The 25,306-nt window shown below is 44.0% G+C and overlaps 1 protein-coding gene across 4 annotated transcripts in view; it reads right to left on the reverse strand.

Moving 5' to 3' along the window:
* DPP6 (dipeptidyl peptidase like 6) overlaps positions 1-25,306 on the reverse strand; it is an 807,813-nt gene that overhangs the window by 684,854 nt on the left and 97,653 nt on the right. Inside the window, exon 1 of one of the 4 annotated variants that reach the window (XM_073334583.2) lies at positions 22,245-22,985. The exons of 2 other annotated variants lie outside the window; for them this stretch is intronic. In XM_073334583.2, coding sequence (XP_073190684.1) covers positions 22,245-22,295 — 51 coding nt within the window. In that variant the 5' untranslated portion in view covers positions 22,296-22,985. Of the gene's footprint in view, positions 1-22,244; positions 22,986-25,306 lie in introns of those variants that run through there. One more of the 4 variants, XM_073334584.2, reaches the window with a different exon arrangement.

Genomic DNA, 25,306 nt, shown 5'->3' on the forward strand with positions numbered 1-25,306 from the left:
GTGCATAGACACCCCTGCAAAGCCAATTTTCACATTCTGGGGGGGGGACTGTATCCTTTCTATACCCCATTTAATATCACACACACACGCTCCAGCACTGGAATCACACCAGTTCTGCTTCCAGGGGGAACTCTACACCCAGAGAGGAAAAGGCAGGATTTCCCCCTTTTCAAAAATGTCCACAAGAGCCCTCTGCTCCCACCTCAGCTGGAACCATTCCCATTGATCAGTGTAGAGGACTGCTATCATGTGGCTGGCGAACAGAGCTCCAGAAGTGTGGCTGTGTGTATACTGGCCCATCCCACACAGTCCCTGCACTCCCAGGTTCTTCCTCAGTAGGGTTGTCAACCCTCCAGGATTGGCCTGGAGTTTCCAGGAATTAAAGATTCATCTTTAATTAAAGATTATGTCATGTGATTAAATCTCCAGGAATACATCCAACCAAAACTGGCAACCCTATTCTTCAGTACTTTGTAGCACTCCCCGGATCTAAAAGGCATTGTGAAAAGCCCATGCTCTTCTAATTCTACATACATGCAAACAATCGCTGCATGCCAGAAAGAGGAGACCACAGGATATTAGATGTACTTGCAAGCTTCCCATAATGTGTTATAGTAGAAATTATGGAGAGAAACAAGAGCGACATGAAAAATGCCTGGTAGAGACCTTTCAAAGTTTATGGCCCTTTTTTACATCCATCCAGCAAATTTCATTTGTTTGTTTTCTTTTAAAAAGTATAACAAAAACTTATACTAACAGCACCAAAAAGTACAAGCATATGAAAAGGAACAAATAGCTTGTTATCCTGGGACTGGTCACCCAGTCCTTTTTCAGTGACTTAAAAATATATTAGCGTGTTTGTATGAGGGATGGGAGTAGAAGATTTGTATAGATTCATAGATTCCTAACCTGGAAGGGACCATTGTGATCATCTAGTCTGACCTCCCGTATAACATAGGCCAAACAATTTCCCCAAAATAATTCCTAGAGAAGATCTTTTAGAAAAACATCCAATCTTGATTTAAAAGAGTCAGTGATGGAGAATCCACCATAAACCTTGGTAAATTGTTCCAATGGTTGATTCGTCTTACTGTTAAACATTTAACAACTTATTTCCAGTCTGAGTTTATCTACTTGTTATACTTTCTCCGATAGACTGAAGAACCCATTATCAAATATTTGATCCCCATGAAGATACTTTTCAGAGTACCAGCCGTGTTAGTCTGTATTCGCAAAAAGAAAAGGAGTATTTGTGGCACCTTAGAGACTAACCAAGTTACCTCTTAACTTCCTCTTTGTCAAGCTAAATAGACTAAGCTCTTTAAGTCTATCAATGTTTTCTAGTCCTTTAATCATTTTCATGGCTCCTTTCTGAACCCTCTCCAACTTATCAACATCCTTCTTGAATTGCGACCACCAGACCTGGACAGAGTATTCCAGCAGTGATCGCACTAGTGTCAAATACAGAGGTAAAATAACTCTCTACTCCATAAGCCAAGATTTTCAAAGGTGACTAGCAATTTTTGGGCCATCTTGTCACACCTTGAAGGAGCCTGATTTTCCAGAAGTGCTGAGCATCTTCCCCTGAAAACACACCCTCTTTAAAGTATTGCAAATTCAGTACTCAAAAATTGAGGCAGCCCAAAATCACAAGTCACTTGTGACTCCTAAAGATTTTTTTATTTTAAGTATGTAATTTAAATTGTAGATCACACTAAAATTGTAGATCAGGCTAAAAAAAATATTCCTCATTTCTTTATTTGTACCGCTCTTTGTCCAGTTGAATGTCTGATCAAAATGGTCTTTAATCTGATCAGTTGGGCCCGTACTGAGATTCTGATCAGCACAATTAGAAAATCCACAATATTCAAACACTAGTAAGCATACTGATTCAACTTCATTCCAGTCCATGAATGTTTTTAAACTTTAATAATCAAAAGGCAGATATGTTTCATGTGTTTTCCATTGAATATTGGGCCTACAGAAGAAAATAACTGAAATACTAAAATCCTCACACCAATTGTTTAGACATTGCTCTTCAGATCTCTTTATCAAAATGTTTTAAAGACAATTGAAATGCATTGCTTAAAGCCATAATAAATGTTCAAGGCTAACCTATTAGAACCTAATTTATAATGGAGAAAAATGCATTTGTGAAGTAATTGTGCGCATAGGGTATCATACTATCAACTGCACCATGGAAGTGTTGTTACTGACAACCAATGAGTGTCTCAACTACAAATGACAGGACAGTTAGTTTAAACAGTCCTGTATTAAAATACAGGATCAAGTAGTTAAAGGGAAGTCATCTTTGCCACAGAGGCAAGACTTGAAGGATATAAAATGAAAGTTGCATCAGTTTACTCGACATAACGGTGAAATATACTAATGGGCTGCTCCTGCAGACACTAACCTAGGCGAGTAACTTTACTCTCACAAGTCACCTCAATGAGTTCAATAGCACTTAAGAACATAATTGCCACACTAGGTCAGACCAATGATCCATCTAGCCCAATATTCTGCGTTGGACAGTGGCCAGTATCATAGCATCAAGGGGAGCGTTCAGTACAGAGCAGATGGATTGATCCACCCAGTCTCGCCCTCCCAGCTTCTGGCAGTCTGAGGCTTAGGGACATCCAGAACATGGGTTTGCATCCTTGACCATGTTGGCTAATAGCCATTGATGGACCCATCCCTGACCTCATTTAGTTCTTTTTTGAACCCAGCTATACTTTTGTATTATTCTCATATGTAAAGTTACTCACATGCACAAACGCTGGCAGGATAGGAGGAGACAGAGGGCCTGATCCAAAGCCCATTGAAGTCAAGGAGGGTCTTTGCATTAAACTCAGTGGGTTTTGGATCAGGCCCTAGATGAGGAAAACTGTGCCTAAATTGTGCAAAAGTGCAGTTTACATTTTATTACAAACATAACTTTTCAGTAAGTAAAAGAATCCTTATGAAATAGATGTGCTTCTTTATAGCTATGCAAACCCATTGCAAATTAGCAGCAGAAGAGTCGAGCTGTGATTGTTAAAAGGAAGCATTTTTCTTTTTCTTTAAACACCACAGAAGGTTTCTTTGTTGTGTTTTTAGTGGGGGTTTGTTCTTACAGTGAATTTATTTTAATTTACTAATTTTTCTATTTGTCAGTATATTCAAAAATAATGTTACCTACCATCAGAAAAAAAGAATGCCGGATCTCATGGGTAAATAATATATATTCATCATGAGTTTCAGCTGTGCATTCTTGAGAGCATACCCCGTATTTGCAGAAACCCCACAGATGGTTCATTCTTGTCCGAGGCATCAACGGAAGTTATAAAATTATTACTCACATTGCTTCACAGAATTTTGCAGCCTTCAAGTAGCAGTCTACCTAAAACGTCAGTTCTTCTGTCAGCCCAATGACAGTGAAAAATCAAGAGTGCAAAACCAGTCATTCTTGCAATTATAAATTGTAAGTGTCTAGGTAGATGTTAAAACCATTAATTTAGGGGTATTAATCTTTAAAAATATATAACTTTTTTAAAAGGGACCTTACAAAAATGCCAAATCTTATTTACCATATCTGATAGATGATTTCAAACTCACTCTGAGATCTTTGTGGAATCGTGCAGTGATTCCCCAGTGAACCCTTTGAGTCATTATTTCCACAGGATCAGCTTAAAAGTATCCTTACTAAATAAGTAATAAACAACTTTAATTAAAAAAAAAAAAGTTACAGCCCAATCCTCCTGCTTCCTGCAATAAAACTGCAATCAGTACATCGCTTTCTGCAAGGCAGGCTCTAAGAAACTTAGGAGCCAAATCAGCAAAAATACTGAACTGTCCAGATGGATACAAACTTTTAAGGAAAAAAAAACTTTTTGAGTTATGAAGAGAGATTGTCATTAGAGTTTCTCCGGCAGCCACATAAGTGTCATGGAAAAGCCTAAGCACTTTGTCCCTGATTCAAAGCACTTAGTCAGTGGGACTACTGCCATGCTTAAAGCTAAGGATGCACATAAGCTACCTTGCTAAATCAGGGCCTTAGGTTCCTATTCTGCTTCCACTGAAATTTTATGACTATGAAATCAATGGGAAAATACCCATCGATGTCAACAGGAGCTGGATTAGATGCTAAGTGGGGACTGTCAGGACTTAGGAGATTTGCTTTGCCCCTTGAGATCAGTGTTTCAGTCATGGTCAACCAGGACCATATTTCAAAACCATCACTGGTGGCATATGTGAAATGGGTCTCAGTGCAGTTCTTGTGGACAGGTTTCCACATCACCTTTCAGATGGTTTACTGGCAATCTCAGCAGAATGGCCAAGCACTGAACAGGCTTGAAACAAATGAAGTACCTTGTAAGCAATATCCCCTGAAACAGAGCTGATGCTCTTGGATTGGGCAGTACGTTGACAGACAATTTATCTACTCATGCTATCCCAGCTGTGCGGATGGACTTGGGGTTTTCAGGGCTATCAATCTGGCATCTTTAGCCTTAACTTGAAATGAACAAACCTCCCTGCCATTTCCTTATTCTAAAACCTCACAAAAGACCAGCATAAACAAATATATTCTAACAAAGGCAAAAGGTTTTTTATAGAAAAGATTTTAGAGAAAATAATGGTCATTCTGAAGGCACAACATTCAGGCTGACATCGTCGAAGTTGCCTGGGTATAATTAAAATATATTGGAACAGGACATCCAAATCCCATCAAGAGCTTTGGAAAAATCTCAGCCATATTGTAGCAGCAGGCAACTCTGACCCCTTAACAAGGATGCTGAGACACTACGGTGATGGGTCCATATAAGTATCGAGATGCTTCTATTATACCAAATGACCAGGACTGACAAGAAAAGTAGCCCCTCCCATCATCAGAGATCAATCTTTAAATACACATGGACTAATTTCTTCCTCAGCAACTAACTTCCGCTAGACAAATGTTGCCAGCAGCTGGCAAAACTTTGCTCCTTTATGAATACACTTCACCTGTGGTGCATGCTGAGAGTTAAATTGACTAGCGATTGTGGGCCTTTAGTCTAATTTCCAAGGCTATGTGAGAGCCACTTCTGATTAATATAAATTTCACTCCACAATAAGAAATGTGGGCAAAGTTGCTTTTGTGGAAGAGCACAGTGCTAGTTTCTCTGCAGCTGACAAGTTGATTCTAATAAAGAAAAAAAAGCAACAGTGGAGTGGGGCAAAGAGTTATTAGCATTTATATAATGTCTTTCATCCAAGATCTCCGTACACTTTATAAGCCTCAATTAATTAAGCCTCACAACACCGCTGTGAGATAGGTAAGTGCTAGGCTGCCCATTTTACAAATAGGTAAACATATGACAGGTTAATTGGGGCTTGCCTATAATGTGGATTTTTGCACCAACGTGACTGCACCAATGCAAATCCCTAGTGTAGATGTGGGACACCAGACTAAAAGGTGATTTGCAGCAGTGTGGCTTACTCTAAAAAACAGGGTAAGCTGCGCCAGCACTTCTACTCTGGGGGTTTGTACTAATGCATGACCGTTGCAAAAAATGCGCTTATCAACAAGTCCTACCTGGTTTGCCTAAACACAGTCAGTGAATTAAAGGTGCAGCTGTGCAAAGGAGGCGGGAGATCAGACACTCAGTCCCCAAGTCAGACCAGAACAAGAAAACAATGGGAAAGAGGCACACATCAGGAAGGAGAGAGAAAGAAGGTGGTTCAAAAGCATCACCCACTGAGGCTTTGTCTATACTGGAACTTTGTCAGCAAAACTTTTGTTGTTCAGAGGTGTTAAAAAAAAACAAAACACCCCGAAACGACAAAAGTTTTACCGACAAAAAGCACCAGAGTGAACAGTGCGTTGTCGGCAGGAGCGCTCTCTCCTGCTGACAAACAGCAGCTACACTGTGTGCTTTTTAGCAGCACAGCTGTGTTGCTAAAAGGCAGGAAGTGTAGACAAAGCCTAACTCTGATCTCACAAAATTTCACACCAAGTCTGGTGCGTGCTACTAAAAAGTTTGCCTTTTTGAAAGCACAAGGCACCAACAAGTTCTGATCCTTTTGTTCACTCCTGAAATGACTGACCCTAGATTTATTCACATTAGATGATGAATATTTGTGCCTTATGCTGCTATCCTCTTACACCTATTGACTTGATACATTCAGACAGGATTGGAAAACTGATCTACGAGCTTCCACAAGAGCTGGTAATTTAAAAACAAACAACAACTAGCCAGTGCTTTTATGAATAGTCTGCCTGATGACAAGCAGAAGTTTAATGTTTTAACCTTTAGCAGTGAATAATAGCCACCTATCCAGCAATCCGATTAGGGAGCACAGATTCCATTTGCTATAATTAAAAATCTTGTTCAGTGTCTTTCACATCATTACCCATTAGGTTGCAAAATGCAGAATCATTTATGAAAGTGATAATCAGGGTCATTTACAGGAGTGCTCCACAAGTCCCTGCTGTGGAGGGCTGGAACTCCTTCAGAGGAAGATGGCTTTATGCAACAGGCCATCCAGCTTTCTGACTAGGTCAGGTCAGCTTGCCGTGCAGCCAGAATCTGTGGTCTTCTTCCTATATAACACAGAAGGCTGAAGGTATCATTTCCTGTAGACAGGGCTCCTATGTGCACTGTGGCCTTAAAACAAATCATTGCTTTCCTTTTTAAAGGCCAAGTTATCTCACACACTGCACATGTTCAGTGCCTGCTTTTGTCTACAGCAACATATGGTTAGTTTGCAAAATTCAGCTCTTTGGACTAAACGTTTACATGATACGTTTTGCAACAATGCACCACCACGTCTCCATATATGTCATGTCAGTAATGTAAGGATAATAAGAAACATAGATCAAATGGGGACACCTCCATCCAGATCCTCCAGAAAGTAGTTCAAATTGTTCTATGCACAAGTGCTCATTGCTGTATATCAGATAGCAACACCATAGCCTATAGACTGTGCCCCAAAACTTATGCAGTTACAGGAAGGAGTGTAAGGGGCATAAGATCTTCCATCACCACTGTACACCCAGCACTCTCAGCTGTAGGCAAACCCCTGGCTCCACCTCCCTAAACATTCACCACAGCCAAAAGTGGCCAGGCAAGCAGGGGGAGTATGCTACATCCTGAAAAGGGGTGGTAGGGGGGAGGGAACAAATGGCTCCCCAGAGCAAGGGCAAACCAGGAGGAATTATGACAGTCACATCCTCTTCACTGTGCTCCTCCTGGGGAGATGCAGCTAGACCGGAGGTGGGCAAACTACGGCCCGTGGGCCACATCCGGCCCAGGGGACCATCCTACCTGGCCCCTGAGCTCCTGGCCCAGGATGCTAGCCCCTGGCCCCTCCCCTGCTGTCCCTCCTCCCCCGCAGCCATGCCGCCATGCAGGCAGCACTCCAAGTGGCAGGGCTGTGCGCTCATGCAGGGCAGCACAGCAGCGTGTCTGGTGCCAGGCAGCATGGCAGCCAGACATGCTGCTCTGAGCGACATGGTAAGGGGGCCGGGGCATTGGATAAGGGGCATGGGGGCCTGGGGGGGGCAGTCAGGGGACAGGGAACAGGGGGGGTTGGATGCGTGGGAGGTTCTGAGGGGGCAGGAAGTGGGAGGGGGCGAATGGGGGTGGGGGCCAGGCTGTTTGGTGAGGCACAGCCTTCCCTATCCAGCCCAGCCCCCCATACAGTTTCGCACCCCAATGTGGCCCTTAGGCCAAAAAGTTTGCCCACCCCTGTGCTGGACTCTGCCCCTTCTGCAGGGGTAAGTTTAAAGGCTCAAACTATGCTTGTGGTAGCACCTGAGCCTGAGTAGGGATTTCACCACCCAGTGTGGGATTTGTAGGTTTTCTTCTGGGGGCCACATTTGAAGCAGATTTGTCCACAAGGAGATTTGGGAACAATACATTGGAAACCACACCATGATGTTTGAAGAAGGCACAGAGTAATACTTCAGTTCACTTCTGTATACCTTGGGTAATGACTTAAACAGGCATTTTTATAGGGATCGAAACAGCTACAAAACACCCACTGCATTTTTACTGGGCAGGCCAGAATGATTGCTTTGGAATCAGATCAGATCCAAAGGGACAGCAACACAGAGGCATCTACCAAACCCATTACAATCTCAAATTGCAGATTTATTTTCTTTTTTAATAAAAGAAGGAAAAGAAAATGAAATCCCCCAACTATGTGAAAGCTTCGTTACTGTAATTTAAACCTCTCTGGACCAAATCCTGCTCACTTTATTATTGCAAGCATTCAATGGAAGTCAATACACACTTAAAATATTGTGCTGGATATTATAGGGGTTATACAGAAGTGTGTGACCTCTCATTACAATAGTAAAGGATGAAAAAATTGTGTAACACGATGTTTGTTGCCATCATATTGATCACTAGGCTTCTGTGTTATATCCATTTCCCCAACCTTGTGTCTGTCTTGTCTATGCAGATTGTAAACTCTTCAGGGCAGGAACTGTCTACTGCTCTGTTCAGAGTCTAGCACAATGAGACCCCACTCTTGGTTGGCCCTTAGGCACTGGCACTGCCATAATAAACCTGCTAACTACAAATACCAATTGATAGCATTATAACTCAGCATGCTTTCTTCGGGCAGTTCAGTGTTATTTTACTATTTTTTCACAGTATGCCTGAGTTATGGGGCATGGTGTGAGAAAGAATGTGTGTGTTAAGATGTATAATCACTAGAGATGTGCAGTAACTGAAATTTCCATTTCCAAACACTTGTTTGTTCCAAATTGGTCCAAACACAAAAATTTTTGAAATTTCACATGAAACAAATTTCAGTTCAGGTCAATCAAAATGTTTCATTTAAAATGTCAACATTTTATATATATATTTGTAATAAGAGAGCTAAAAGTCATTGGGGAGGGAGGGGGGGAGAGGGGAAAGTCAAAACTTTCCATTTCCAAAATTTCAAAACTTAGAGAGACAGGCTGGGTGAGGTAATCTCTTTTATTGGACAAACTTCTGTTGGGGAGAGAGACAAGCTTTCAAGCTTACACAGACCTGAAGAGCAGCTCTGTGTAGCTAAAAAGCTTGTTTCTCTCACCAACAGAAGTTGGTCCAATAAAAGATATTACCTCACCCACCTTGTCTCTCTAATATCCTAGGACCAACATGGCTACAACACTGCATACAAAACTGAGTATTTTTTTTTTTCAAAACAAAATTTCTTCAAAATTGACATGTTCTCGTGGGAAGTTTGGTTTTGATGAAACAGCATTTTTCAACAGAAAAACATTCCTTTGGAAAATTTTTGACCATTTCTAATAGTCATCATCCAAAGACTGTCATAGCCATTTAAAAATATTTAATAGCTTATTTTTACATATAGGATAATGTCTGGTCCAGGAATAAGAGTAAATTGCTGTCCACCACATATGAAAAAACTCTGCTCAGGTTTTTGATTAAAGAAGACAAAAAACACACTAAACAGACACAAACACATAAATCACATGCAAAAATGGAACTTATACAATATTTTCCTTACTTTTCTTTGTACATGAAAATAAAACAGTAGATACTGTAGGTGCATTTTGACTGGCATAGAGCAATGTTATAACTAATTGTCCATTGCTCTTATATGTACAATTTTTCCATACATCAACCAAATGCTTATTATTAATTTCTTATAACAGAGTACCACTCAAAACACCCCAAACTAGCACAATGGAATCCTGTTCTAGGTAAAACACACACATACACACAGTGAAACAGTCCTTAACCCAAGGAGCTTACAGTCTAAATAGACAAGACAAAGAGTCAAAAGAGGTACCCCCATTTTACAGATGGGAACTGAGGCACCGAGTTTAAAGGTACATCTACACTTATAATGGTATGTAGTGTACAGACCCTCCGTGCCCTGCTAGCATGGGTATACATGGCAGTGTAGCTGGTGAGGCACAGTTTAGGTGACTACAGTAGAGTGCCCTACACACCTGATTCCCCAGAGCATATACACCTATAAGACTCTCTACATGCCCAAGCAGTGCATCCCACATCTACACTGTTATTTTTAACAGCATAGTGTCCCTCTGCCTCCGCCTGCTGGAGCCTTTCTGCGCTGCAGCAAAAGGCTCCAGCAGCGGGAAAAGGTTATGGCAGCAAGTAAAAGCTCTGGCAGCTTCTCACCACCAGAGCCTTTCCCCTGCTGCTAGAGCCTTTCACTACAGCATGCAGCTACATGGGTAGTGCCTGTACTATACATACCATTGTAAGTGTAGACATAGCCTAAGACACTTACCCATAGTCACACAGGAAATCTGTGGCAGAGCTGGGAGTTGAACCCAGATTTGCTGAGCATCAGAGTTCAGTGCCTTAGCTGTAAGACAATATTTCCTCTCAGGAACTATACAATGTTACATCAATAATTTTATAAAGCTAAAGCCACCATGACATCCACAGCTTAGTTTCTTTTCTGTATTACTTTTATTGGCATTTTGATGTAGTTTTCATTTTACATTTCCTCTCTTTATGACTGGATACACTGTAGAAAAAAGGAAAAACTGACATTTTATAAATGGGCCTATCTGTGAGCAGATGTTTAAAATGGAAAGTTTGGGACAAGTCGTCACAGTTGTCTTACATGGACTGCAGCCTGCAAGAGTCAGGAAACCACTGGACAAAGCAATTTGAGTTCATGCAGCTGTGCAAGCAAACCAACCAGTAACAATGACATTTTACTGGAATCTGCAATCAAAAAGGATACCAAGGGCAGCTTATGCTGCAAGAAGAGAATCTTGTGGACTATATGAGCTGAGTGACACATTCATTAAAAAAAACAACGCACTATTCAGGTGAACATCTGCATTTTGATCAGACCTTTAGCATTGCGTTACCGTATGTTTGTCCTTTCTCATGTTTATAGTTATGTCTCTGGACTTGCCTTTCCCACCAGAGCAGGAGGTATTTGCATTCTTAAGCATCTCTGTATTGGAGAAATGTGGCATCTGACCTTCAATTATATTTTCGCACACTATAGCTTTGCATCAATAGAGTTGCATTAATATTCTTTTGCTTTTTATACCAGCATGTCGTCTTAATAGCTGGGAATTGTTACTGCCTTTTTTCACATCATAAAGTTGTTTCTGTACAATACCATTTCTGCATTTCCTCTCACCATCACATGACATTTTTTCTGCTTGCAAATAAGAAGTGTATAGTAAACAATACCACCATGCTCCCATACTACCTCCCATACTGGTATGGATACACAAGTTGTATCATTTTACTGACACGATAGAATTTTGACCAGACTCTCTCACTGATGTTTTGTCTTCCCTCATTTTATAAGAGTGGCTGTCCCCAGACTTTCATCCATGTTTCCTTGCCATGGACACTGACTGGCATTTTGATGTAGTTTTTGTTTTACATTATAGTGTTTATGACAGCATCTTGGTGATTGATGCCCCATTTATTCACAGAAATGATACAGCCTGGGGAATGACAATGCAACTTCCCCCAAACCACCTCACCAATGTGTTTCAACCCTGCTCTAAAGGGACCACTTCTAGGAGTGGAGAAATCATTCGTTTTCCTTGCCCAGTCAGGTCCTCCTGTGTCTGTCAATGAAGGTGCCCGTTGTGGTGGTGCTCTTTGTGATGGGGACTCTAGTCCACAGCTAGACTAAGACCATCAAGCAGTCAATGGATATTAGAACTTTCAACAGCTACTAGCCGGGGCTGGATTCAAATGGACCTAAAAGTGAAAGGTTTCACACCACATTACCAACCGCAAGGCCTCCAATCCCTTCCACCTTGCTTAATATTGGTAAGTGTTTACCTTTCCTCGGTCACAGTTACACGCAACAAGCCTTCTTTAGGATTGCAAAAAGCAGAGTTTTCAGCCCCAGTGTCTGCATTTGTCAACCACGAACCATTAAGACATGTCAGCATTATGTTCCAATGTCACAATGTACACAACAAATTCTTAAAAACAGAGTACAGGTAAAACAAATCCCACACTAAAATAAAATGCTTTCTACATACAGTCGAACCTCAGAATTACAAACTGACCAGTCTACCACACACACCTCATTTGGAACTAAAAATATGCAATCAGGCAGCAGCAGCGACAAAAAAACCCAAACAAATACAGTACAGTACTGTGTTAAACTACTAAAAAAAATAATAAAGGTAAAGATTAGAAAAGATTTGACATATAAGGAAACTTTCTCTGCTTGTTTCATTAAAATTAAGATGCCAAAAGCAGCATTTTTCTTCAGCATAGTAAAGTTTCAAAGCTGTATTAAGTCAATGTTCAGTTGAAAACTTTTGAAAGAACCACAGTGTTTTGGTTCAGAGTTACAAACGTTTCAGAGTTCTGAACAAATTCTATTCCCAAGGTGTACGTAACTCTGAGGTTCTACTGTAGTTAAAAGCTGTAAGTCTTAAACTCGACAGACACAGGTAAGAAGGCAATAAAGAGGGAACCTTGTGAAGAAACCCAAGAGCCTCCCATCCAAAATACAGAAAGAGTTAAATGCACATTCTGGCATCACTGATATCATTGTGCCTTTCCTTGTATCATAATTTAATCTCTCTAGATTTGAGTTTTCTGTTCTCTACATTTTTACACTTGAAAAGACTTGAACTGATACTTGTTGGCTGTTCCTGGCATAACAACACGGCCATAGCTTCTACTTTGTCCACACTGCAGATAGTTGTCAATAGGTTTGCTTTGGTGTTACTTGCCTTTCTTTGTTGGGTAAAACGCTAACCATCCCTTTGCACTGAAAAGAGTCATTTTCTTTATATCATGGCTGGATCTCCTTTGACTTGATACACCTTTGCCTTATCTCACTTCTCTTCAGAACATCAGCCCTGATTTTCCTACACTGCCTCAGAATTCCTTTCACTTTTTACCATAGCCATTGCCACAATGGACTTTGATTAACATTGCAAAGAAACTTGTGAGGACTCTAAACTTTATGAGAAGTAACCACCACACATACTCAGAATCAGCTTCAAACATCGAAGAATATTCTAAACCAGGGATAGGTAAGGGTTTAGGGGCTAATAAATATGTAATTCATTAAAACACCGCCATTACTGATAGCCCTGTGTAAGTACTCCTGGGTGGACACTACGTTCTATGTTCCAAATTCATGTTAGCGACATGGAATTGAATTGATATTTATTGTGTATTCACAGTATCCCTTGGAATGTGTTGGCTATACAACAGTGCACCAGTTTTCAATTATTAAGCAAAAAAGCAAAAAATTACACAACCCCAAAACAGAACTTCTATAACCATAAAACATAAACAAGCTGAAGATGCCAGGAAGACCACTAAGGAACTTGTTACACCAAGCTATTTAACTTGGAAAATGCTTATCCAGCACAGTGCTGGACACCAGTACAGAACTATAAGACAGATGGCTGGACAGGTGTTAGACTGCTGCGTCTGTGTTATAGTCTTCTTATAGGTCCCGATTCGGTAAAGCACCAGTACATATGCTACCCTTTAAAATTAAACACATAATCAATGATTTTTCTGAATTGAGGCCAAAATAGGGAATATGCCTCTGGTGTATACGATTTCTGTTTTAACCATTATTGCTTATAAATATCATGTATTTATTTGTTTGCCTTAGGTAGCATCCAAAGACACCTACCCCACAACCAGGGTACCTGTTTTGCTAGGTACTGTACAAACACACAGTAAGAATCAGTCCCTTTATAAAGGCAAAATACATCTATAAAAACAACTTCCTAGAGCTCAAAGAAATGAAAATACAAGATCAATAGAAAAGTTAATACTTTTAATGTAACTCATTTTTAGATTTTTTTACATGTTTGAATCCAAGGAAAGTATCCAGATCATCTAGAAAAACATCTTTATTTAAAAAAAGTGATTTTAACAAATTTAAAATATTAAGTTGCAATACAGTACGCAGAAACAATACAGTACAAGGACCGTATGAGACTGACCCTGAACTTTCTTCACTGGCAAAGCTCCCAATGAATGGGAAGATTAGGCAGGACTGGGCCCTATTAAAATGAAGACATGCTGTAATTTTTAACTACTGCTCCATTCACCAGCATTTCAGATATCCTTCCTATGGACCACAGATCTGTTTTTAACTGGATCAATAACCAGAGTTCATAAAGAGTAACATTCTCGCATTACAATAATTTGCTTCACAGACTAGATCTTCATGAAAGGTACTTTCAGCCCTCTTAAAGTCTGATGAGAAGACATTAGTACAAGTATGTTTTTCACATCCTCATAATTAGACACAAGAAAAAAAAGCAATATAAACTCATTTCTGGGATGTTCTGGTTGTGTTATATATTATAGAAAAAACATTCAGTATTTATAGTAGAGGAAACATGCCTAACTATAATTCCATTTTCCATCTGTGTTTTTAATAACATCAGTGCAAAAGGGTAACCAAACAAAACATGCTAGATATCATCCTTGATTGCCATATCTCTAGCACACATCTGCATCATCAATAAAATCACAGCCGAACAAAGGTCCTGGAGTCTGGTAAACCCTGTGAGCAATCTGAGGGACTGATGAGATTCTGCAAGTAGAAAACATGCAGAATGAGGCCACATTCACTCCAGCATATACGTGATTGTTCAGTCAATTGCAGGATCAGGGCCTGAAATTGTAACCGCCTGAGTTTTTAAATAACTTGCTCTGTTTTTCTTTTATTTTTTTTCCTTGCCCTCCCCTCTTTTGGTAAAATTCAGTATATTTCACCATTTCAGATCTTTAAAATATAATGAAAAATCCTTACTGTAATATCAGAGGTTGTCTCTAGATTCAATCCTGAAGTCAGTTACTCAGGTAAATTGAGTTCAATGGGAGAAGTAATCCCATCAAGTTTCGTGGAAGTTTTGCCTGAATAAAGGCTGAATAATGGATTTCAGAATTAGGTCCTCTAATGGGTTACCAGAATTAATCCCCAATAAATTTACATACTGTCTGTATGCATGCCTGAGCTGATAGAAGGTTGTGCCAGGCAAATGATTCTAACTCAACCTAAAAGGGATTCTCACACTAGTGCTGACCGCTTTGCTTATCACATATGCAGTCTGCTGCATCAGGGCATGCAGCAGCCATGAGTGCAGATGATTTTACTTCATCTGAAGGTAAGCCTTATGTTTTCCATTTCTGGACCATCTTCACACACTGAAAATACACACACTGCTTACTTCTCACAATACAGACTCACAGAGATTTGATCAAATACTAGGGAGCTTTTCACATTCACCTGTTCTTTAACAGGTTTGGGAGGATTTCACCTGGAAAAAAAAACAAACCTGAAAACAGTGGGCCACATCACCCATGAGGCCTTATCTACATTAGGTGAAAAAAACAAACAAAGAAACAAAAACCCCACACATCCTCTGTACCGCAGTGGGAAAGCTTTGGGTCTGCAGTTCCTGTACAAAGCCTTGCAGACATACACAACAGCAATCCTCAGTGTTTTACAAGCTCTGGTTGTAACTCAGATCCAGCTGAACTCATGCCATCTGCAGTGGTTTCTCCCACCGGCCAAAAAGCCGCAAATGCTGCAACTGCCAGCTCATTCAGTTCTTTTAACTCCACTCCACCCTCATATAGTACAGCAGTGAGGACCCTATATAGGGTGACCAGATGTCACAATTTTATAGGGACAGTCCCGATATTTAAGGTCTCATGTCCTCTTCAGGGGAGCAGAACCTGTCCCCCTGTGGAATGATGTGGGGTAATTTCCATGAGTGGATCCTCAGGGAGATTTCCTCTCCCATCCCATCTTAGGTGTGTCAAGATGCTGATTTCCACTTACTTGTAAGAGGGCAACAGAACTGGCTCAGCAGGTCTTGGGGCTTTTCTGCTAGGCCTCAGTGCCAGCAATTTGAATATTTTGGCACTTCCTAGGGCACTGCACAGTCTGGGGCACATAACATCATAGTGTAATCCACAAGTCAGGGTGTGTTACATATTCCCCTCTACATCTGATCCACAGATGTGAGTCTGTTACAGCTCCCAGACATGGAGCCTGGCCCTTTCCCTCAAGCTGTAGAGACTCATGCTTTCAGTACTGGAGATCCCGGCTTCAATCGTTGGCGTGTCAGCCAAAATAGCAGTCATCCATATAGCACACAAACAATTAACTGCATGTGCGATCAAAGTATTGCATGCTCTAAAGAAATGGGACATGTGGGGCTCAGAGAAGAGGAAGCCAAGGTGAAGGGACAGTCAAGAGTGTGAGATTTCACAATGTACTTCAACGTATGGATTTCCAGATATATCAGTTGCCACATGGGCTGATTACACTGAATCAGTGCAAAGACAACTGTACTCTGGCTGAGAACCATTATGGCAAGTTTCAGCCTGATGTGTTTTATATCTCCAAGCAATAAACCTAGGAATGAAATATGGTGAATAAGGGAAATCACAACAGAGCATTGATGCCTTTTATTGTTTTAATATGAATTTATTACTCATGACAGGCACCAGACTGACAAGACCAGAGACTGAACAGCAGAAAGGGCAGTAGCAAATCAAGTGTCTCAATTTTGTTGCACCAACATGTCTCCAGTATGACACGGATGGTCCTCTGGTGATGACAGTGTAGCTCAATCTCTATCTCTGTTCAATCCTTGGGTTCTCTGAGGCATTAAATAAGGATGCAAACTGAGTTCTTGTGTTATGAACACTTGCCACTAATCCTATTTGACATTCACCTCTAAATAGCAACAGTTTTTGGCCACAGCTAATGTGGCTGAATTAAAATCCAGGCCAAGATGTGAAAGGCTCCATATGTTCCTCTAACCACCTTAGCCCTCCAACTAAGCATTAGCATAATACATATACAAAGCCCTATACATGCATATACATACACAGTGTTCATTATCGTAAAATGTAAAAGTGATGCAGCAGCCTAAGATCTGTCTAGATACTTTCTAAATACAGACAATACTGTAGCCCAGGGGTTGGCAAACCTATGGCACGCGAGCCGATTTTTAATGGCACGCTGCTGCCTGCCGGGTCCCAGCCACCGACCCCACTCAGCCCGCTGCGAACCCAGGACGGGACCCCAGCAGGTAGCAGCACGCCATTAAAAATACTGCCTGCTCCGGCCCACTCTTCCCCGTCCTCCCCCCCCCCCCACCGGGGCAGGGTGAAGAAGCTTGGTCCTGCCGGCGGCTGCTGCTGCAGAGCAGCCAAGGTCCTCTCTCCCTCTGCCTCTTCCCCCACCATGCTGGGTTCCTGCCCCTCCTCCTTTGCCTCTCTGCTGCCCATTAGCTGATGGCCCTTTCTAGGGGGGGAGAAGCGGAGCTGCAGCATGCTCGCTGCTGGGGGAGGAGGCGGAGAAGAGGTGCAGACAGGGCCTTGGGGAAGGGGGCTGGAATCAGGGCATATCTCCTCCAGCCCCCTGCTGTGAGCTGCTGTGGGCAGAGGGCTGGGGGTGTGGACTAGGGTCATAGGGGTGCTCCCAGCCCCCTGCACCTCCCCCCACACAGCCCTCTACCCTGACCCCTGCACCCCCCACAACCCCAGCCCTGACTCCAGCACCCCCCACACATATCCAGCCTCCCCCCACCCCATGTCCGGACTCCTGCACCCTCCTCACATGCCACCAGCCCTCTGCCCTGACCCCTGCAGCCCCCCACACACAGCCCTCTGCTCTGACCCCTGCATGCCCCCACAACCCCAGCCCTGACTCCAGCACCCCCCACACATACCCAGCCCCCCCACACCCCATGCCCTGACTCCTGCACCCCCCCACATTCCCACCCCGACCCTGAGCACCAAACAAGAGCTCCTGCAGCCCCCCAACCCACCTGCACCCCTCGCACCAAGTGGGAGCTGCCCAGGTAAGCACTCCACACGCAAACCTCCTGCCCCAACCCTGAGCCCCCTCCCTTATTCTAGCTCCTGCCCAGACCCTACACCCCAATCCCCAGCCTGCTCCTTCACCCCAGCCCTGTGCTCAGTGCACTCCCACCCTCAGCTCAGTGCAGAGAGAAAGGAAGAGAATGGGCTAGAACCAGGAAGAAGGTAGGTACCCATCTATGTGGCCAGGGCAGGGATCTCAGACTGGCAGTGGGCTGAGCGGGGCCTGCGGCTGGGACCCCGGCTGGCAGGAGCCAGCGTCCCGGCCGCCGGCCCCGCTCAGCCCACTGCCGGTCTGGGGTTCTGGCTGCCGGCTCTTTGTCAGCCAGGGTCCCAGCCGCAGGCCCCACTCAGCCTACTGTCGGCATAGGCGAACGGAACCCCAGGCTGGCAGCGGGCTGAGCGGGCCGGCGGCGTAAGATCAGCATTTTAATTATATTTTAAATGAAGCTTCTTAAACATTTTGAAAACCTTGTTTACTTTACATATGACAATAGTTTAGTTATATAATATATAGACTTATAGAGAGAGACCTTCTAAAAAACATTAAAATGTATTCCTGGCACATGAAACCTTAAATTAAATTGAATAAATGAAGACTCGGCACACCACTTCTGAAAGGTTGCTGACCTCTGTTGTAGCCAGACGATGAAATTCAGAACAAGAACTGGACAGCACCACCACTCTGTTGCTAACAGACACAACGGGTTCTATTGATGTGCACATTCCTCTCACTGTTCCTTTGAATAATAAATTGCTTGGACAAAGCAGTCATAAAACTCTCCCTTACATACAGTTCTGCCCTCCGTTATTCATGTACAACTTCACTAAAGCCATTCTCTCACTGAACTCTACGTGCCAAGTTCACAACTGGCAAATGTGGGTGCAACTCCACTGACTTCAGTGCAATTGTGCCTGCCATGAATTTGGCCCACTGGGTTTTCACTGGTGTAAGTGGGGGCAGACTTTGGTCCTGTAGGGCTCACTACAGGAGATCCTTTTCTAAAATAAACAGTCATCTATCGTTTTTGTTGCAAATATATAAGAAAATTGGCATGTGTGAGGTGACAGCCACTGCAAAGCCAGGGAGCTATAGATTTATTAAACATGCTTACTTGAGGGAATAGTATTCGTTTGCCAGACTTGGCTCAGATTGATGGGGAACCGAGGGGAATAAAGTTCTAATTAAAATTAAGTAATACTTGTATATAATGACAGGAGCAAAGAGTTTGCCCAATATCATTCGAGTTCTGTTACCACACAATAGTTTGAAAAACATCCTGACAAGCTCATGGAATATGACCTAGTTTATAAAAGGAAACAAGTGACCACTTGCCAAAGCATTCCCATGAAAATAAGAAACACTCCATTATCAAGGCTGTGAACTGTGTTTCCATATAGGACAGTCCCTCAGCTCAAATGATGGATAGGAAACAATTCAGTAAAATAAAAATGACACTTGTCCAGGTAAATTTTTTTTAAACCGTATTGTGAAAGACTGCCACAAGGATACAAAAATGTATCTTACTCTCACAAGTATGACTTCTCTTTTGGCTGGTCTAATTAAAGTAAAAAAAAAAAAAAAAGACATCCCCAGATGTAGTGACTCCATGAGCGATCACCACACTTCAGGGTGCACTGTGAGGTAAGAGGCCAATGGGCCAAGATTCTCACACACAGTCACATCATTTTAAGAAAAAAAATCTCATTTTAAGAGAGATTTTTAAAGAGAGGAAGAAAATCAATATGTACTTAGTTTCTTGTCAAGATCCAAAGCAACAGTGAAACTGTCAAAAAACAAACAAACAAAAAAACAAACAAACAGCAAGCTTTGAATTTTCAGTAACCTTTCAAATTCTGCCAGGTAATTAAGATAATACATACTGCAATACAATCAGAGTTACTTCAGACAACACATACAGGCATGCACACTACATGCAGAATTTTTTTTTTTTTAAAGAATATTGCCATGTGCATTATCTAGCAAGGACACTTAAAATATTAGGCTTTAATATGAATGACCAAAGATTACATTTTTTCCTAGTAATAAAAATGTGTAAAATGAAACTTACTGAAATGACATTTTTTAAAAAGTGTGCCAGGATAAGAAATGCACCAGTTTGAAGTTGCTAGAATTTCCATTAAAGTCAATGGGAGTTTTGCCCTAGATTTCAGGATTGGATCCAGTAATTGTTACTTTGAGGAAAGGTAAAAGCTTTCCAGTATTTTCTGGATAAAATATTCTGAGTCCACCAAATTAAAAAAAAAAGTCAACCCTCATTTTAAATATTAGCTACATGCTCAATTGCCACAAACCAAATTATAGGTCCTTGTGGCCAAATTATAACAGAAACAAGTTCTCCTACAAGTAAAACAAACCCCCAAAGTTAAGTAGTATGGATCTAAGTCACCCATGCCAGTTTAACAGTTATGCTCTCCTAAAATCTCTCAGTATGCATTCCAATTCAGCTTGAAATATTATTTTTTTCAAAACCAAGATTAAAAACTGGCACTGGAGTTGGGGGACAGACTGTTGAGTGGCCAATAAGATATTATGGTTGCGATTTAACAAGACCCTGCTAACCCGAATTCAGTGGCCAAACCTCCATTGAGTCCTATCGCATCAGGCTCTGATTGGGCGGACAGCTCCTACAATGTTATTTTGATTTTAAATCAGGCACTCTAGTCTCGCATGCATTAGCACAGAAGTGCTTAGATGGATCCATTTTTGTCACACAGAGAAATAACACCAGAAGATACAGCCGTTTGAATAAGTAATAGTAATGGGATCCCTTCCTCCAATTATTTCTTGACTGTAGAGCCCAAAGGATAATGTGTTATAGGTTTTTATTAATTCTGTGATGTTGTGTATGTAAATTAGGTTAACACTGTCCCTTAATAGACAGCATCACTTCATGCGGTCAATTATTCTTTTAGTGGTGTATATCAGGACTATAATGACCTTTACAACAGTAGTTTAAGAAAAAAAAGCAGATTCCCGCATGGTATAGAACCCCAGCACCAAGTATTTTTACAGGCATAATAAAAAAGAATATGTTGCAATCACATTTAAGGTAATATTCCAGGGGGGAAATGTTTGCAGAAGTTCCTGTTCAGCTCCCTTACTTGAATTCACAGGTCACATCGCATGGCACCTCCTGTTAAAACTAATGCTAGAAAAAGCAACATGATTGTCCTGATAGTATAGAAAATGAGTGATTTTACCACGGGATTTAGAACACCTTGGCCGTTTCTTACACGTCTCAGGATGGGGGGGAAAGCGTGCTGCCCCCGTTACATTAAATGGGAGCATTTCCCTAAGAGGCGGGCAGGCGGAATACAAATCTCACATGTTTGTATGTGTGTTTTTAATCGTCAACAGGTGTCTTTAAAAGGCTTCAGGGTTATTTACAATAAGTTGTTTTTGGAAGCCAAGTCCTCTATAAAGACATCACGTCTCACGGCATCCCTTGCTCAGCACAAAGACCGCCACCACACCGCTGCAATCCACTTTCACTACCCATGGCATCCCTGCAGTTCGGCAGAGTATCCGCTCATGCAAGCAAAGGGCGTGCGGGCGGGGGGAAATTACCCCAACCAAGCAAAACCCAAACACCTCAAGCGGCTCAAGACAGCAGACAACACAGACAAACATCTCTCTAGCAGCACAAGATGGCAACCGGCACTTCCTCCGGGAGATCATCCGCCTTTGGTGGGGGTTTTCCCCCCAGCCCCGTTGGCTGAACGACAGATGTGCAGAGAAACAAACACATACATCAAGACAACTGCTATAGTCACGCAGGAGGCAGACCGGGAAGAGGGAAAACCCCACTATGGCCCTCAAGTTATCAAAGTTGTCTGTGCAGCGATCCACTTCGGCTCGGCAGCTCCCCCCAAAACCGCCTCACCCCCTTCTCCAGACATTTTGTAATCCTGGGGAGCGAGGTTCTCGCCGTCACCCAGCCAGCCTGTGCCCACTTCTCTCGCCACAAGGGTCCGGGCAGCAGCAGCTCCCAGCAGAGTGCAGAGACAGCAGAGCAGTCGCTTGCGTTGGGGGGGGGGGGGGCAGAGGGGGGGCTCCCTCCAAACCCACAGGTTCAAGTCAATCCCTCTCTCCCTGGCACAGTGCCTAGCAGGGGCAGGAGAAAGGACCCTGGCACACGGGGAGCCTCTGCCTAAGCAAAACCCTGCTAGGAAAGGGGCACTCCACAGCCACGATTCACCATCAACCGAGCCTGAGAGGAGGGCTCTCCAAGCAAAGCGAAAGTGGGGGGGGGGGGGCTGAAGAGCCGGCCAGGGGCACCCCACATGCTTCCACTAAAGGGGGGGGGGGTGAGCCTAGTTGCAAGCCCGAGGAACGAGCCCCACAATTACTTACAGTCGTTGGAGGCGGCAGCAGCGGCCACTTACCATCATGTTTCCTTGCATTTTAGCGGTTTTTATCATTGGCTTTTCCTTCATGTTCGCTCTGCGTGCGGGAGCGTGCGGGAGTGAGTGAGTGAGTGCGGCTCCCCGGGAGTTACTTAATCCAGCGGCCCCAGCACTTCAGCGAGGAGCCGGCTTGCCCTTGCGGCGGCTCTTTGGTGGGGCGGAGGGTGTCCTTCCACCCCTGGAGCAGATTAGTGATAACTGCTCCCCTTTGGCAAGGGAAAAACCCAGCCACGCTCTGCGGGGGAAGGGATCCTCAGTCAACACCCAGCAGCTTCAGCTCCTGCCCGGCGAGAGCTCCCGGGTAAACAGAGACACGCGCCAGCCCCATCCCCGCACACTCACTCGCACTCACGCACGCAGCAGGCGGCTATTGCGAGTAGCCTGTGGGATGGGTCTGGGGAGCGGGAGCTGAATGACACTCGGGGCCGGGAGCGGGGGGTGGGAGGGCAGGTCCGCGGGCAGGCTGCTGCTGCTGCTCACACCGGGGACGAGAGGAAGCGCCACTTGCGTCGAGGTCCAGCACATTCAGACCCCGCTACAGGGCGGCGCATCCCCCCCCTCCCGGGGGCCGCGCACGGCTTCAGCACAAACAGGAGCCGCGCCGTCTGGCCCGGGAGCCGGAGCCGCCCCTCCCCGGCGTTAACTCTTCCCCGGCCGCGGCTAGGCAGGAAGTGGACCCGCCCGGCGGCTGCCCACAGGGTGGGGCTGTAAATCCTGGCCTTACCCGGGGGGGGGGGGGTCACGCACGGCGCGTTGCCATGGTGACGCGCCTTTAGCCTGCCCCGCTGCACCCCGCCTGCCTGCCTAGACTCCGCTCCGCCGCCGCGGCGGGGCCGCCGTGCTCCGCCCCGCCCGGCCCAGCCGCGGCCACGTCCCCAGCCCTCCCCCGAGGCTCCCGCTCCTCGGGCTGCAGCCGCATCCCGCCGGCCGCTGCGTCCCCAGCTCGTCCCCCGGCAGGGAGCCCGCCGCGCCGGGGGCTGCTGCGTGGCCTCCACGCACCCAGCCCAGCCGCCCTCTGGGGTCGCCCTGTCTCCTCTGACCCCACCCCTCCGAGCCCCTCTGGCTGCTGCGGCTCTGCCCAAGCCCCCTGTCCTTCATTCAGCCCGCTGGTGCCTGCCTGCGTGCACCCACGTCTCCCTCCTACCCTTCCTCCCGCGGCGACCCCAGGCATTCAAAACCCCACTTTGTTCTTGGGCTGACACACGCAGAGAGGCAGGATTCATTTACAGTCCAGTCACTCTAATGCTATGACCCTCCTGCTGGTTTTCTCCCCCAGGTGCTTGTGGCAAGGCAAAGGAACCGCTGGTAGAGAGGGGCGATGACTCCTAAAGGTGTATTGGGGTGTTACGTTTTGATGCCTCCTTTATTAATAAAATAAAACAAACCCCATCATGTATTTTTCAATGCTATTGAAAACAGGCAATTTGGATGATATACAACAGCAGAAAATTCAATACAATCCTATTAGCATAAACACGGAGGCTGCTTAACGCCGCATCAGAGAAATGTTGGGATGATCATCTAAAAGGCTTTCCAAAAATGTCAAGGCTCAGGAGCAATATATTGTGTGAGGTTTAACCCTTATGTAGGCAGCAAGAGTGGCATTTAGAGAGACAGGACGCAATTTGGGAAATGCAGAGAGAGGGGCAGATACTGTCTATATTTCATAAAGCCAAACATGCACCATTCTCTTGCTGTTACTCCTTGGACCACCGACCAGTCTCGCCTCACCTTTTCATTGATGCCCCGCCCCCTTCCTTTTCCTCTTTAGCGTGGCCAGGGGCCTCATGCTATCGCTACTGTCTCCAATGGATAGAAAGCTGGACCTAGCCGTTTCTGCTCCTCACTAGACCAGAGGAGGGCGCCAGATTCAAGCTAAGTGCTCACTGGCTGACCTGCCCAAATGTTACTTTTAAGGGATGACAATAGGTCACACTTTTTAAAGGTACAGTGTCCTGCTTCTGAAACATGTATCAGCTCTCCCTTTACCAACCACCACCCCTAACCATAGGGTTGGATTTGGATCAGGATCCACACATTCTTGGACTACCTAACATTTTAAAAATTCCCTGTTGAAGAACAGCTCCTGCTCTCCCCCCCCCCTCCTACTTGTGTAATTTGCTCAGAGGTGGTTAGGAACAGCAGGAAAATGAAACTGATACAACTACTCAGGGAAGTAGTCTGCCTAGGAGGAGTAAAATGGAACCAAGTAGGATCCCATCAATTTCACTTTTCAGGACTCTGCTGCTCCTTCTGGTGCTGACAGATGAATACTGATTGCAGAAATAACAGAATGTATGAAATCAAAGGGGAAGGAAAAGACCCTGAAAAAAGAGAGAGAATTGTGTCTAGTGGTTAAAGAAGATTGAAACTGGAAGGGAGGAAGCCAAGGAGGAGGGGGGAACATTGCTATTCAAGTCAAGAACAGGAGGCAAAGCTCCTTCTTTTAACAGAGGAAGAGGAGCTGCATGTCTCTATATTTCCCCTTTGCTTTAACCTCTGTTTGTAGCTCACTTTGTAAAAAGGTTTGTATTCTGGCCCTTTACCATTAAAAGCACAAGCTCAAAAACTAAGGCTCCTAACTGGCAGCTGTAGCAAACACATTAACTTCTTATGTGGCCCAGCCAGGAGAGGGAGAGACAGACCCACAATCTCCTAATGTGGGTTACAAACTACTTTGTTTCTTTCAGCTACCAAACCAGTTAACAAGTGCCTATCCACCCAAATGAACTGTTGATTGAAAGAGGCTCAGATAGAAGCCTTGCTCCTATGATTTAGGATTCGGACATTTCAGGGTGCTCAGAGAAACCAACACATGCAAAAATCAAATTATTCTGTAACGCTGTCAGAAGCCTATCCACTCTAGAGGATAACCCTCCAAAAAGAAGAGCATGGTGGCACCTGGGTCAGTTTCTTATTGTTGGGAATTGCACATGGTGCTAGAGCTAACCCTGCCTGTCTGCCCTGCTCATCTAGGAAGATTTACAAACATCTCACCCCTGCTTTGTTGATTTTGTCTGTTCAGTTGCCTTTACGTGGTA

The sequence above is a fragment of the Lepidochelys kempii genome, chromosome 2 (assembly GCF_965140285.1).
Source record: "Lepidochelys kempii isolate rLepKem1 chromosome 2, rLepKem1.hap1, whole genome shotgun sequence".
Lineage (NCBI taxonomy): Eukaryota > Metazoa > Chordata > Testudines > Cheloniidae > Lepidochelys > Lepidochelys kempii.